General features: G+C 46.0%; 1 protein-coding gene across 1 annotated transcript in view; it reads right to left on the bottom strand.

Annotated features, from left to right (window-relative positions):
* The window catches only part of LOC144819163 (uncharacterized), a 517,380-nt gene that overhangs the window by 401,696 nt on the left and 98,984 nt on the right, over positions 1 to 16,700 (bottom strand). The window contains exon 7 of the mRNA XM_078677135.1: positions 3,007 to 3,258. Within this exon, the coding sequence (XP_078533261.1) occupies positions 3,007 to 3,258 (252 nt within the window). The remainder of the gene's footprint in view (positions 1 to 3,006; positions 3,259 to 16,700) is intronic.

Raw genomic sequence — 16,700 nt, 5'->3', positions numbered from 1 at the left:
CCCTTTCAGAGAAGCGGGCGGCGGCGGGATAATGGAAAGTGGAGCGGAATTGGCGGAATTCTGAAAGATTGGGAGTATTGGGCATTCTTTAAATGAGAGTCGACGGCAGCAGCCCCAAATTGTTTACCGCCTGCACTTTATAAAGTTTGAAGAAACGAATACAGGTGCTTTTTATTGGTCGAGGAAACCTTCAGAGCAAAGTTTTAATTGGAAAAGAAAATCGATCCTACTAAGGAGGTACCAAGGAATTAACAAAGATTAAGCCCTGATGAAGCCAATTGTTTTTCTTGAACCTCGGGGAAACGCGTTGGCATGACAAAAGGGATTGGAGTTTGAAAGAATAAAAAGAAGGAAGAAATCTTCAAGAGCCCAATGGATTGTCCTGTTTTTTTATTTTTGAGAAAAATATCATTGTCATGATAAGTGGTGTGCTGCGATCATTGTTATAAATTGTGTTCAATCTTAGGATTGCATAGCGAAAAGTAGGGTGTTCTCTTCTCCCATTCGCATTGCAAGCACCCAAGGGTAAAAGATTTGGAATATATTAAAGAGTGTACTACTGCATGAGCGCCAAGAGTCTCCCATACACCCACCGATGATGACTTCATAAATCCGGTTCCTTCTGTTGCGGCTGCTCCAGGTTTAAGACCTCCCAGCTGCGAGAAGCAGCACCCTGCAGAAAGGCTGTGCTTGGAGAGCAGCCTGGAATGGACACTTGAAAGGAGAGCCACCCTGAACCGCTTCCACAGTTTTTGACCATGAATAGACATCTCCCATTTGGGTATAAAAGTAGGACCCCGCTATCACACGTGTTTCTACCTCCATGTCTTCTGTGGGCAAGGAAGTAAGTGCTCCGCAGAGTACTCACAGAACTGCTGTGCAACTAGCGCTGGTGTCTGGCTGATAGCCAGTCTCCCAGAGATGAGGAGACCACACCAGGGGTCTGGATCGCTTCCTGGAGGAGCAGAGGAGCTATTCTGAAGCACCTAGAAGCCAGCTTATGTGCTGTGATGGGGGAGGAGCTTGCCAACCTTGCAGGAGGAGAGACTGGACAGGAAGGGGTGGTTGTAGCACTTCCTTGGTGATAGGACAGACGATAGGACATCAGAGGCAAACCGCCATAGCTCCCAAGGCTGCAGCCCAGTAGTCCTTGATTTCTCCATGACTTACCCCCGAACAGGGACTGACATTGCTCATTACGCATTATTTATGGAACTCCAGGGCAAATTTACAAGCCCCTTATGACACTTTTAAACCACTGTTACGTCACTTTTGTGACGGATCGGCGGCGTACCCCATGCGCCACGTTATGCCTTATTTACAACGTAATGCATCTAGGGAGATGCGTCACGTTGTAAAGCCCTGCCCCACTGCGTCAGGTTTCATGTGCGTTGTTCCGGTGCAGGGGGGGGGGGCGTTCCGGTGCTGGCACGCTACGTAAGATTTCACTGAGTCACTTTTACGGCCATTTTGCGTCAAAACCCTGTGCCTGCTTGAACCAGGAGTAAGGCTTGACGCACCATGTTGGACTTAGGCAGGGTTAGAACAGTGCTGGAGTTGCTTCGCGCCCGCAACGCAACTACAGCACTGTGCCAACCTTACGCCGGCAGATGCCTCACTCATCTGTTTATCCTTGCGCCATTGTAAATGCGGCGCATCTGTGGTGGCGCAAGGGTAAACTTGCGTGACGCATCTTTCCTTACGCATCCCTGCTGATTTGTAGGGATGTGCCAGGAAACATAAATCTGCCCCTCAAAGCTGTTACCTTTGAAGTGCAGCGTACAATGGGCACTGATGAGAATTAGAATCTTCAGCAATGTCTACCGTTTATAAATAAAACCATACATAATAGCGAGAACCAGATGATGAAGGTGACCTAGTGGATGCATCATTCATCACATAATTATGGATTTACAGCGTTTTCCATATACTTTGCCACACAATTTGCAGTTTTCACAAAACATGTTTCTAGCTAAAATGGATGAAAATAATATTTACAGAAAATTGCCACATAATTTGAAAGCTTTTGCCATATAATTTTGCTAAGTTTGCTTCTTACTGTAGCTAGCCGTGCCACGTAATCTTAGTACCTTTGAAAATGGCAAAGTTCTGCAGAATTATTTGGGAACTGTCATTATACGGATAATATCCACGTTTCACAGGAACCATGTACAATATTTACTATATTTTACGGTTCCCTGTGAAATATAGGTTTCTAAAGCACCAGTTTTGTAAAATAAAAGTCTCCAAACGTATGCATAATGAAGAGACACGTGGGGCCTCATTTATGAGCCCTTGCGTCAGTTTTGCGCTTCCGATGAGTCACTTTTTGTGACGCATCGGCGGCGTAAAACATGCCTCCTGTTGTGCACTATTTACAAAGTGACGCATCTAAGTAGATGCGTCACTTTGTAAACCCCTGCGCTACATTATACCTGCATCAGGTATAATATATGCAGGGGTGGGTGTTCCCCCGCAAAAAGCCTCGTAGAAGTGACGCAGTGAAATCTATGAGATTTCACTGCGTCACTTCTAGGACGCCGTTGCGTCAAAATCTTGCACCTGCCTCGCAGCAGGCGTAAGACTGACGCAAGCCCTTTCACATGGGGCTTGCCCCCCATGTGAAAGGGTGCATTGCTGGAGTTGCGTCACTTTTGTGACACACTCCAGCAATGCGTCACTTTTGCGCCTACAGATACGTCAGAAATACTGATGTATCTGTAACTCCTTGCGCCATGATGCGTCATACTGTAAATATGACGCATCATTGGTGTCGCAAGGAGGGCGCCCTGAGAAGTGACGCATGGCTGCTTTCACGCAGCGGTGCGTCACTTTCATAAATGAGGCCTGTGATATTTATTTAAACACAGAGCCCACATACTTGTCTCTTTATTATGTAGAGTTCTGCGGATATCGCGCCCCAGAGCTCTCTGGAGTGGATCCGCCCAGGGTACAAATCTTCATGCGACGTTTCCACACTTCCCCCTCTAGCATTGCGGCTCAGGCAGACATCTTACCATAGTTGGGGCAGACGGGGAACTCCCCCCCAGAGCTGCACGCGAGTTCGACTTGTGAGCGGTCCCAGCCAATCTCCCGGATGGTGAACTCTCGCCCCTTCATTCCATCGTACCCACAATACAAGTCATGATTGTCACGACAAGTTTCTGCGGAATGGCGTCCATATTTCACGTACATATTACTACCGACTCCTAATTGTCCGGAGGAATAGCTCTGATTTGGTTCAAGGACTCTGTGATCCTGTGAGGGGAGAAAAGAAAATATCATAGGATTTTAGAATATTAACCTGCTACTTGTGAAATAAGACTGAGAGATAGCATGTCATTCATTGACTGTAACATTTTATATTATAGATATGCCATATAGCATAGTGCACGCTCCCATTCACTAGTGGGTGTGCTCATTGACCAACAGTTAGAAGGCACTATACAATCCACCAATCAACGAGGCACTTCAACCATAAAGCAACAATTTAGGATTATTCCAGTGAAGTCAATTCATTACATTGAGTCACATTCAATCCACATGATTTTTCCAAATCTATTTCCTTTTGTTAAAATTTCTTCCAAAGATATTGAACAACTGACCACACATATTTCATCCTGGTGTCATATCCATAGTCCAAGGCATTTGCCATCGATGAAAGGACAGATATGGAAAGAGTTCAAGCAACGCAGCAGGTTGAGTTATTGCACTTTGTTTCATGAACAGGAGGCAGCAGAACTGCACAGTCTCTAGTAAGAAGTGGCACAGTTACGTTCCCTCCCTGCGGTGACACACTTTTGGCAGCTATGCACCATCGCTGTCACCCTTGCACCATAATGCAAGAGTGTATGCTCTGTGGTCAGCATGGTTTTTGTTTAAGAAGAGGTCCCTGTGTCTCCTCTTTATATGTGTGCAGCACACATGCAAAGAGGAAAAACAAGAGGTGGACGTAATTTACGTAATTCCGAGTTGCGCAATCGCTTGAAAATACCTAAGAATTGTGTGAGACTATGCAGAAATGCATGAGAAGAGTCATTCTGTGTTTATCGCTATCTCCAAAATGGACGCAAGGATGCATTTTGTGTTAAGAAATAGTGCAGCCGCTGCCATTTAGCTCTATTTTCTTACCAAAAACTGCACCCTCACATTCGAAATGGACGCAAGAATGCATTGTGTGCTAACAAATAGCACTAAATGCAGCATACTACGAATAGCGAGCGGCCAGCCACGTATGCTAAATGTGCTCTTCAGTAGCATTTTTTTCTCCAAATTACTCTTAATTATGCAAGGAGGAGTAATTGCAAGTTCATAAGTCTTTATTTCGAATAAAATTCATAAAAGACCACAAAATAAAAACATTTACAAAATATCAACATTTTTACATATTACATGGAACCCCAAATATAAAGAGAGATTGCCCATGGGCAACAGACAATATTTAAAAACAGGTTAAAAAACAAGTTAATCAAAGCAGGGTTACACGTTCTTTGCACGTATCAGCCACATCCACCCCAGAAATTTGGCAACACAAATCACAGATTTTTCAGTGCGCATGTCGCGTAATTTCGACAGGGCGGTGCGATTCCCCACACAATTTAAAGATTTACAGATTGGTTGCAGCCATTTTAGTCGGGGCAATCGATAAGCTGGGCAAGCAAAAAATATATGACCAATACTCTCAACCTGATCAGGGCAATAAGGACACTTGGTGGTTGAGGTCTTTGTCCATTTTGCAGTGAAGGAATTGATCGGCAATGTACCCACCCGAAACTGATGATACAGCTTGCGGTCCAGGGCTTTGCATATCAAATCCCAATAAGGCTCAAGGGATGGTGTTATCTTATGTGTTAGGAACATTCCCGTTAGGCTATTTTCTGATGAGAGTAAAACCAGTGCAGATTTCTTTGCAGCCCAGAATAGCTCTTTAAATTCCACTTTGGAGGGGAACCTAGAGCGTTCCGGATAAAACCATAATTCAGAGAGGCCCATAGAGTGCAGAATCTGTTTGACCTCCCGCAACCAAGGGATTTTCAGGGCACCCCACAATGATCTAATTTCGCACAATTCGTGGGCAAAGAGACTAAGCTCTTGGGTCGTCCAGAGTCGTCGCCAAAAAGCGACAAGCCGATACTGTGCCATCTCATCCAGGGGTCTACAGCCTAAGTCCAAAAGCAGTGGTTTTATGGGTGTAGATTGCGGAAGCCCAACTAGACTCCGAAGAAACCTATTCTGTGCTATGGTTAATGCTGTCAAGCTTTTATAGCCCCAGATGTCCGCGCCGTACAATGTGGCTGCGTTGACCTTGGCCTCATAGATTTTTAACGCTGGTGTAATGCGTTTTGTCAAGGTTTTTTTATGTTCCTTTAGCAAGCAGCCAGTAAGGCGAACACATTTTAAAATTAAAACCTCCAACTGTGGATTCCAATTTAGTTGATGGTCAAGAGTCACGCCTAAATAGGTCATGACTTTGACCTGTTCAATTGGGACACCTCCTAATAAAAATGAACTTGTAATTTGTTTGTTTTTATTAAAAACCATAAATTTAGTTTTATCGGCGTTGATCTGAAGGTCATTTTCGGTGCAAAATTCTGCAAATCTATTTAAAGCTGCCTGAAGGCCACTCCGAGTCCTAGAAAGGAGCAGGGTATCATCGTCAAATATTAGCATGGGGTACTTGGCCCCCCCCAGGGTGGGAGCATCAGTTTGTGTTTCATTAAAGAAAGCAACCACCCGATTAATGAACAGGAGAAACAGCGTGGGTGCCAACACGCAACCCTGCCGAACCCCGCGTTCGACAGGGAAGTTAGCGGTTACCTGACCCTGCTTCCCCCATCTTACACGGGCAAAATTATCCTCGTGTAGGCGCCTAACCAGCTCTAAAAGTTCAAGTGGAAGGCCCATAAGCCTAAGGGCTTCCCAAAGCTTGGCCCTCGGAACCAGGTCGAAAGCCGACCTGAGATCAACGAAGGCGGCGTACATGACACCTCCGCCCAAGAGGACCACCTTCCAATACAACATGGTTAGGCGAAACACCTGATCTAGGGTGCTGGTACCTGATCTAAACCCTGCTTGCATAGGGGAAAGTATATTATTCTGCTCAATCCACCCCTGAATTCTAGCTAGGGCCATTCTTGATACCACTTTCTGAATGGTATCAATCAAGCTAATGGGGCGATAGTTTTTCGGTGAGGATCGATCCCCTTTCTTATGAACAGGAAGTATTTCGACCCCTTTCCAAGATTGTGGCACCCTAGCTCCCGCTGCAATAGAATTTGCTAAAATTGTTATATACGGCACCCATAATTCTAAATTCGATTTAAAAAGATCTGCTGGAACGGCATCTATGCCTGGGGCCTTCCCAGACTGGACTAAGCGTAAAGCATGTTCAGTGTCCGAGGTACAAAAGTTAAGGCCATCCCCATAAATTACTGGTGTAGTCCCCGCTACAGACTCATCAGCTAGATGAACAGTGTTAGGGTCTTTAAATTGAGAAGAAAAAAATTCCACCCAGTCCACAGAAGAAACATAATTTTCCGGTGTAAGTGAGTCCGAACCCCGGCCCCACCTAACTAACTCCCAAAACTTAATCTGGTTAGACGACTCACAGGCTTTAAGGAGTTCAAGCCAATATGAGTCGTCCCATTCCCTTTTGGCTTCCCAAATAATATGTTTGTAAGCCTGTCTCGCTGTCCTAATTACAGGAGTGTTTCTGGATTTAACAGGAGTAATTGCATTATGATTAGTAATTCTGCATTAAAGAGTATCACAGAATCATCAATTACTCCAGCGTAATTGAAATTCCACCCAGGTCTAGAAAAACAAGGAGAAATTATATTATTTCTCCTAAGTATACCTGCTTTAGGTGCAAATCTCTGTCTACGATTTTTTTAAGATAGATATTTCTGTTGAAACCCATGGGTGGTTGCATGGAAACGCCCAAATGCTATCGATGGAACGCCCCCTTAAAGCAAGGTAGCACATAGCACTGCGGTTCTTTCGGTTACAATCCAACGCAAATCAAGGCGATTGTTGGATTGTAAATCCCACCAGTAACTTTGCGTAAGGTTTGCATTAAAGCAATGTAAAGCCACCCAAAGTGTTTGTAAATCTAAGTGTATGCGAGATCCAGTTGAGGTAATGATCAGCACTTCCATCTCAGTCCGCGTCACAAGTTGTAGATATCTTCATCAATCACTCAGAACCAACTCCATCGAGAGAGCACAGAAAGAATCAGCAAATAAAGATTCGGGAAGGTAAAGAAAAAATCAAATCAAGAAAAAAAGAATCGTGCAGGTGCAGAAAAAAAGAACCAAGAAGTTGAAGGCAGAAAGAATCAGAACAAAAGAATCAGGAAGGTGCACAAAGAAAGAATCAGAAAGGGTATTCCTGACAAGCCCCGCCTGAAACCTCTTCAGACCACTTCCTAACTTCATACCCGGATGTATGACGTTACAACGCATACTTTTACAACGCCCACCTTTACATCGCATTTTTTACAACGCATACCATTACAACGCATAATGTTTTTGGGCGCTGGATAGTGAATAGTTTAATTTACTATTCCAACTCCAGTCCCCGTGGATAGTAGGGAAGGTGTTGGATAGTAAATTAAACCTATTCCCTATCCTAGAGCGACCCCAAGCGCTATGCGTTGTAATAGTTTGCGTTGTAAAAGTTGCGTCGTAATGGTAGTGCGTTGTAAAAGTTTCGTTGTAAAGGCTGTTCACCTTCATACCCATCTGCTGGGGACCCCGATGTGGCAAGAAATGATTTCTATCATAATTTTCAGATTTAATCATCACACTCAGAGCAAGAAGCAATTCATTTGGGAGTAGCATCATTGAGCTCCCCCCACCACCATTACATGGCTGAGTGAACTGGCACAGGACCAACTGCTCAAAGATCCAGCCATTCATGTTGAAGGCCCATCAACTTACCTTCCAAGGGCACATTCTGATTGGCTACAGGCCAGAAAATAAAATAGCTGAGGACAGTCTACACCTTCCCAGAACATTTTGGAGCCCACTGAAGCACAGGCTTTAGGTGATTGGTGTTTAAATCAGAATTCTGACTCTCCATATATGTAATATGTTCCACTAGTGAAGTAAAACAAATCCGAAACCTGGCATTCTGGTAGTGGTTGAAATTATACCATGACATGCCAGGGGCCAAATATGAGAACATCTTTTTAGAAAGCCCTACCACCAACTTCATGTGTGAAATGTTTTGATTAAGTCTGCCTTACAATTTGACTCTCTATTGATAAACATGAGTCCATATGATTTTTCCAGTAAACTGTCTCCGCGTCACTTGTGTATGATACAGTGCATATACACGGCCTCATGAACGAAAAATCTATTCAGTAAAAGTGGCTGCAAATTGCACACCTTCTTTTACAAAAAAGGAAGGAAGAGGTGGGACAAACTCTGGGGACCCACATATGGGAGGGCCTGGAAAGAGGGGTGGCTACACCCATTTCCTTTGTCCAGTTTCGCACCAGAGCAGGAGCTGAGTATCCCTGCAACCGGTTTGAACTGGGCTATGCACAGGGACACCAAATGTGCCCCCAGTGCTGACTTCAAAACTCTCTCAGAGTGAACCCACCCAACCCCAATCCACTATAGCCAGTCTGGGAGGTGGTTACACCTCCCTGTGACAGGAAACCTATTGTCCAGGCCTCCCCGGCTGGAGTTTCATCCAGCATCAGGAGGTCAGACTCCTGTCTGTGGGATCCATTTTGTGATGCCAGGGTTCAGTTAAGCTGGTTCCAGGTGTACCGGTGTGGAAATGTCTCCCCCTCTAGAAGGGTAGAATCATACCCCCGCCACCGGAACTGGCGGGGGAGGGGTAAGATTCCAAAGTGTTTGAAATCAAACACAATGGGGCAGATTTACAAGCCCCTTGCGCCTCTTTTATGCTGCGTCACTTTTGTGACGCAGCGGTGGTGCAAAAGATGCACCATGCTGTGGGGTTGTAAAGCCCTGTGCCAGAAGGAGGCGTTCCTGCGCGGGGGGCGTTCCGGCGCAGGAACGCCTCCTAAAAGTGGCTGAGTGAAATCTACAAGATTTCACTCAGCCACTTTTGAGCCCATGCTGCATCAAAACCCTGCGCCTGCTTGAAGCAGGCGTAAGGATTGACGCAGCATTCGAAGAATAGCCCCCCCCAGACCATTGCTGGAGCTGCGTCCTTTATGGCACACATGCGTCACGCATCTGTCCGTTTTTGCCCCACGGTGCGCTGCATTGTAAATACGGCGCATCCGGTGGAAGCATGGGGCACAATAACTGGCGCATCCCTGCTGATATGCAGGGATTCGCCAGTTATTGTAAATCTGCCCCAACATGTTTCCTTGCAGACATTCCAAAGTTAGCATTTCCAGCGAGGTTATAATGCACTTAAGCATGGGTTTGGCGGTATAGCTTAATATTGTTAAACATTACGCTATTGAATAATTATCGGTTTTAGTCTTAGCTTTGACTTGCATGTTGTCCATTAAGTGAGTGTCCAAATGGTGACATTAGCATAAGAAGAGTATACGAGGGTACGTGCATGTGTACACGATTGTGAATGGGCGGCTCACATTGAATATTTATTGGTTACTGGACCGAGTGAGGCTCGGATTGGTCCATTAGTATTGTTTGCGCCGTAGACGGATATGGTTTAGGGCGGGGGAGCGGACCTGAATGGAGACCTGTGCAGATGATGGCACGTGATTGGACGATTTGAACACGGCGGGAAACGCAAGAGTTAAGCGGGAGCTGTAGTCGAAGATGGGTATGTGGACCGGGAAGGACACCTTCTGGTCCACCAATTAGGCAAGATTGAGTGACATGTTTGATTGGCGAGGGGGTATATAATGGCAGTGCGGGAAGTCAGCGTGGGGCAAAAACGGACAGATGCGTGACGCATGTGTGCCATAAAGGACGCAGCTCCAGTAATGCTCTGGGGGGGCCTATTCTTCGAATGCTGCGTCAATCCACTGTCGCCGGCCTGGGACTCGATGGAGTTGATTTTACTCGGCAATGTGAGACTTCAGTAGGGAGATAGTCAGGTTCATTGTGTTCTCTTGAAAGTCGAGGTACTAATTTTTGTTATTTCTTATATGACAAAATTTGAAGCTTTGAACGAAGAATGCGCTTGGGTGCTCAGGTCAGATTTGAACGAGACGTTATGGATGTGAGGTGAGCGACACTAGTAATGAGGGCTTGGTCGTTTTTTGTGACATATCAGATTTAATCGAGTTTTTGGATTAGGCATGTTCGAGTTAGTACTTTGACTAGACACCTAGGCAGGTCGAACTCCTTTTATACTGTTATAGATGTTGTAGGATGGCCTATGGACAGGATGTCTTATAGAGAGTTATTACTACACATAAATTGAAAAAGTAACATTAGATAAATATAGGAACTGGATCATTTATCCTTTAGAGATACCTTGTTACGCTCTTTTGTTGTGTGAAACTATACTCACATATTGCAATTGGTTTTTTTTGTTTTCGTATTTCTCATGGTCAGGAGATTCTGAATGGAAAGATACTGACATTTATGGAGGTACACGGTGAAGAATTAGACATCCAGTGAATGTACATAGGATACAGGCCACCGATTAATTGAGTTGAAATGGTTTTTGAGGTATGTTGTTTCAAGTACACTGTCTGGGATACAATTGTGTTGTAGGCTCTGGTGTTAAACACTGTTCATGTGCAGCGATGTCGGTGGATCCGCCTATTGTGATCATGTGCGACATGTGTAATAGTGTTCACATTGTAAATGTAGTTGAGCTTATATAGCGCACAGCTACCCGCAGTGGGTTTCCCGGCGCTTGCTTAGGGAACCCTTCCTGGTATTCCCCTGTGAGATAGCAGGGTATCCACAAGGTGAAAGTCAGGCATCCCGCCTCAAGGGGCCGTTGTGGAGATTAAGCAAGCTATTGCCCAGAGTCGCAGAGTGTGAACCCGTGAGTCGAGGAGGCACCGGAGCGAGAATTATCGAGTCCGTGGAATTTTTAGCCCAAGACCCGCCGAGGCGGGGAATTGAACCCTGGTCCAGGACTGATCTCAGCTTCCGGGTCTGCTGTCTCTAACCCCTGAGCCACACTTCTCCATTGTCATTATTAGAATGGAAAATAGGTAGGATAACTATAAGCTTGCAGTGATTTGTGTAATCAATTGGTATGGTTTCATGAGAATGTTTTAAGTTGTTATTTTTCCGATGACATTACTGTAATTGATCCTCTAGTAGCACGCCTATTGCATCATAGGTGTGTCACCCTAGGCACAAGTGTAAGCGAGCTGGAACATCCAGCTAATTTTCAACTGTATCAAATATTCAATCGTGCTTTTCAAACAAACGTTCAATTCTGCAAAGTTTAATTTATTCTTGTGAAAACATGTTTATTCACATCTTTCCTTTATCAATTCATATTAGGCGTTATTTAAATTCATTCCTTGTTCCAATGCATTTCGGTGCATGATGCACCTTCATCAGGGAACGCCTGAAAATTAAACAAATAAAACACTCTTAAGTTGTAATGTTCCTCACTCACTCATGCCTTAACTAATTTCATTTACGCGCCGTTTAAGTTCATTACGCGCCATTTCTATATGCGATATCACCATCTGTAGAATGTTCATCATGTGCTTCTACCTGGGCTTTTGTAGCACTAAAATTCTTGCTCTTAACCGCTATTAAGACGCTGCCTGTTTCCCTCGTGTGTGTATCGATGACCGTTATTCTGTCAGTTAACTATCTATCACTGCTGCCTACAAAGGCTTGCTGTGTCTTATGCTCGCGCTTGGCTGACACTTCTAACTTCTTCGTTTAAGTGGCTACGCCCACCATATGCGTCTCACCTTAATCCCAGACTTTTGAGTTTTAGTTTCTCTGCTAAGCGAAGCCTTTCTCCGCTCCACTCGCTACGGGAATGTTAATTCAAACGCGCCTCCTCACGCATGCGTGTTATGGGTGGTTCACGGCTTTTTTGTATGCTACTCGGAGGTAGCTTTATTGACGCTCTAAGCTGACCAGGCTCTACGGGGACACAGAATCGGTTCTAAGCACTAGTGGGGAATCAATCTGCGAACCATGCACTATGAGGAGCACTAAGTGCTCATGCTTTAACCCATAATGTATTCACAATATTACCAATAATGTTTGTCAGCTATGTTCAACAGATAAACCTACATGGCAATTATTACTCAATTCATTAAAGATAGCAAGTAAATTCAGTCCGTTCGTTTAGCCCGTTTGGCTTGAGGCTGCACAAATGATAAATCCAATAGTTCTCCCTCTTTAAAAGGTTTTTTCTGTTCAGGGGTCCTTCTTTTTTAGGAACAATTTCCAAAATGCAAGCCCTCAATTGGCTCACATTGTGCTGTTTATCCAAAAAGTGTGCTGCCACTGTAGATTTCAAGGAGCCCGTTCTAATGTTACTTTCATGTTCATTCAAGCGGGTCTTGAGTTTCCTTTCCGTGTGGCCTACATATACACTTCCGCATGGGCATTTCAACAGATATACAATGTTTGTTGTGTCGCATGTTGCATTGAGGTTTAAGGGAATTTTATATCCTTTCATCGGGTGGTTGACATTCGCAACCTTAATGTAATTGAATCATGTATGGGTTTTTTGCAGATTATGCACCACCAAGTGGATATTCTGATTTTGTTTGTTTTATTATTTTACAGCCCTGATGATGTCCATAGTAGACGAAACGCGTAGGCTGTTCTAAGTTGTTATATCTTTTTGAACCAAGAAGCATTGATTCTGAAGGAATTTTGTTTTGGAATGTATATTTGATTGGACACTTGTTCTGTTGGAAATTGATCTGATTTGGGACTCATTGTCGATTTTTTGGGAATACGACGCTCCTTCTACTAATCTTCACATTTATGGATCTCTTGTGGCCTGGACGGTAGACCACGGGAAGAAGAGCGTAAGAATTTGTACTTTTATGGTTGAATTGTTTTGTTGATTGTCTCCCAGTGCTCACTGAGTTACCCTTATTGTTCTTTTCGTAGAAAAACTGAAAATCTATTAGATAGCTCTAGCCGAGAAACAGGCGCATCCTCAATCATACGGGGACGGCCCCCCTGAGATGATAAATGGCTACCTCCCATATCATCACTGGGCCTTTGAAACCACCTGTCACCCGAACCAGCTGTATTTAAGCACCTTGAGTAATCAGCTTTATAAAAAAAAGCGCAACGGGAGAACCCGGATACCAAAAGCACGGTGTGTCTGATCATAATGGGCATCCTGAAGAATTCTATCCACAAGGGAAGAGATATTAAAATTCACAACAATACAGTCACCTCCTCCCCCCCCCCCAGGTTTCCTCGAGCTCCCCAACCAACCCACACAACGCGCCATGATAATATTGCGTTCCACCATTGGGCCCACAGATGTGTTATTCAACAACTAGTGAGTTACCTTATTTTTAAGTTGAGTAAAGTTCTCATTGGACCCTGGTTTATTACAAAGGGTGTTGATTGGGGTGGAAGATTGATAACCGCTGGGTTCTGTGCGGCGTTTATTAGATGACCCTGTGCCTCTTCTGCTGGACCTTTGCGAAACCGGGCCCTGGGGATGAATAGGTGTAATCACATTAGGGGCCTGTCTTTCTCTAGAAACATCAACCTAGGTCTTTAGGAGCCACATTTTTGCGACAAAGCTGGGCTCCGCTGGCCAGCCAAGGGGCCAAAACTGGCCCAGGTTTCAGCATGTTACCAGGGATCGTATTATCCCTGGCCAAATCAGAAACCACCGATTTAATTGGTTGGGTGGATGGAACAGCCCTTTTATGTTTTACTAGAGCTTTCTGTATTAAGTTTAGCTTGTCCAGAATGGGGCTCAGTTTAGCATCCAACAGCCAGCTCATGGATGCCAAGAAGGCTTCCATCGTGGCCGGCTGGATTGTGTTTACTACTTGTGAAACGGGTATCAATAATTTTGCGGCTATCTTAGAAGATGAATTAGGTTTCTTTTTTTGGCTTGACTTCCCATGGCCTTGGGTTTTCTTTTTATACTCCCAGATGACCTTTGAGCCATCCTTAGTTGTTGAAGGGGGCCAACATTAGGATATTCTTCTTGTGGCTCGTTATTGCCTTTACCCCCAATCCCAGGCGTAGGTAAATAGAATAGTAACAACAGGAGAAAGGGCCTAGGAGGCAATGTGACAGAAGATCCTTGCAAAGGAGGTGAATCTTCATTGGGCTGTAAGTCGATACCTAGCATGGGAGACAAGGGTAAACTTGATGTTTCCATAACACCTTCCCTGATGGGGTTGATAGAACCACCTGCCCGGGAGAATAGGCCATCAGAAGGAGATCTGGAGAGGCACCTGTTCACTGATTCGATCTCCTTATCTATGACTGAAGCTGCTCTTGTTAAAAAAGCATCCATAGTTGTAACAGTAGCCCTAGTGACAGGTTTTAACCCTTCATGGCTAACTTGCGTCTTCCGCCTCCCTGTTACACAATAATGTGAAAAAACCCCAAGACTGAAGTAAAAGTATTAACACAGCATCTACTTCATTAATTGAGATAAAAAATCAATTTAAAAACACAGTACCAGCATGGGCAACCGTTACAGAACCCTACCACACGGCAGTGAAAGCACCAAGAGACCCCCAACAGATATTACTACCCCCACCATAAAGAGAACAAAAGAGGACAAGGACCCAGCCCGGTTTTACAGTACAGTCCCAATGCTACGATGTAAGAAAACCAAGAGGGGGGCACAGCCCGGCCCCCTCCGGCCCCTGACGGGCACAGACAGGCCCGCCCTTGGCCCAGGCTTCTCCCTGGCACGACTCGCACCGCGGGGGTCGAGGCAGCACTTTATATCGCGATCACCACGCCTCCCCCAGTGGCAGCTGATGGTGTTTAGTGCGCTGTGGTGTACTCTGGGAGTCCCACCAGATAAAGGGGGCAGCAACCAGGGCTCAGGATTCACTTCACAGGCAGCAGGAGCAACAAGGGTGTGCAGGGGAGCCCAACAAACAGAGGTAGGTGCGGCCAAAAGTACTCACGCTTCAAAGATACTAATCCTTTGCTCAACCAGGTAGTTAGCGGAGCCTATGGGGAATATACTTCAACAGGAGTGACTATATGTGCTGTTTCTCCACAGGGCACTAGCGATGTTTATGGGATACAACCAAGGCTCGTGGTGCTGGAATGGAGTGCCTCCTCAAATACAACGTGATTTTAGATGGGCGGTAGCCTGTAGTACTCGTGCTAGGGTCTCCAAACTAGCGCAGGGTACGGTGTAGCCTTGACTCTAATTTGCCGCAATTCTGCACAGCTGGACAATGCAGGCAGCGGGTTGCCACCAGGGACATCGAAAGAAAGAGTAGTACCGGGTGAGCGCAGCAGGTAGCAGCAGTGCAGCACTCAAGTCTCCGGCGTGCCGCCGCCCCCAAGCAAGGCCGTGTGCGGGCAAGCAGATGTAATTGGCAGCACAACGCGGCACAATTAGGGCCTCTGCTTGAATTTAGCAACAATCCTGCCCTCACAAATGCACCCTGTCTGGAGTTGGTGATGCAGTGAGACCCAATGGAACCAACCCGAGGAGAGCACGAACGCGGCACTCACCCAGGGGGTAGATCGACTCTGATCCAGGCCACTGTCAACTTGGAGACGTCCCATCACAGCGGCTCTTTAGTACGGGGCCAGTCGCACAGGCCGCAGCAGGTCTCCGCCGAGGTCCACCGCCAATGCCGGGGTCTGTGTCCACCGATACGCAGCAGGGCCGCACACCGATCGATCCAGCGCCCTTGCCCCGCTCAGCAGCTACGCCACGAATGGTGAAGTGGTAAGCCCACACAGCCTCACGCAGTCCTCGTCGCAGCACCTCCTTCAAACCCTGTCCGCCATTTAGTGGGGTGCAGACTCGGCAGTTTACTTGCGGTGTTTAGTCGCCTGTGGCGAAGCGGATTTTCACAGCGCTGGGCACCCAATGCCCTCCAACACACGGGCTGTTGGGTTTAGGATCATTATCGCTCTCTCTCTCTCTCTCTAGAGCACCTCCTCCCTCTCGCTCACCCGCTCCCTGCTTCCAGCTTCCGGCTTCCGTAAGGCAGGGGGTTGGCCTGCTCGTTGGGCTACTTGTACTTCAAGCCCGAGCACCATCTACACCGAAGATTGTGGGTCTACACTCCACGAGTGCTCCGTGAGCCCGCTTCTAGCATTTCTGCTCGAGGCTCCTTAGCGATCCCTGTTCTGTCAACTGGTGGGTCCCCACAAAGGTAACTCTTCTGTTTCTTGGGCTTTTCTGGTTGCTCCAGACGTGCCCTGTCTCCCCACCAAATGGTGAGTCCCCCAACCTTGCTGTTCTGCACCGAAGCCAATTTTTGCTTTCTGCGTGGGTTGCTTTTACCAATACTTGTTGGGTCCAATCCAGAACAACACTACAGTACTCGACATCCTTCGTGGGATAGCTTAAATCCAGCTCCTGGTCGTCCTCGACGCCTCCTGGTCCTCGTGGCTGAAGAGTCAAGCTTCACCTTCTTCACCTGAAATCACCCGACATCGGTGGGCATTTGACTACTGTGCCCCTGGTCACTGGCAAGTGACCCAGACTCTGTCCCCCTGCTTTCAGATTCTCCACATCCTTGAACAGATTTTATTGATAGATCACACAAGAATCGCAGAACCCTGTACCCCAGAGGTATCTGCCAGTCATAAGTGCATACAGAGGGA

Source organism: Lissotriton helveticus, chromosome 2_1, assembly GCF_964261635.1.
Source record: "Lissotriton helveticus chromosome 2_1, aLisHel1.1, whole genome shotgun sequence".
Taxonomy (NCBI): domain Eukaryota; kingdom Metazoa; phylum Chordata; class Amphibia; order Caudata; family Salamandridae; genus Lissotriton; species Lissotriton helveticus.
Note: the sequence above shows the minus strand (reverse complement) of the source record. Positions and strands in the feature narration are given on the sequence as shown.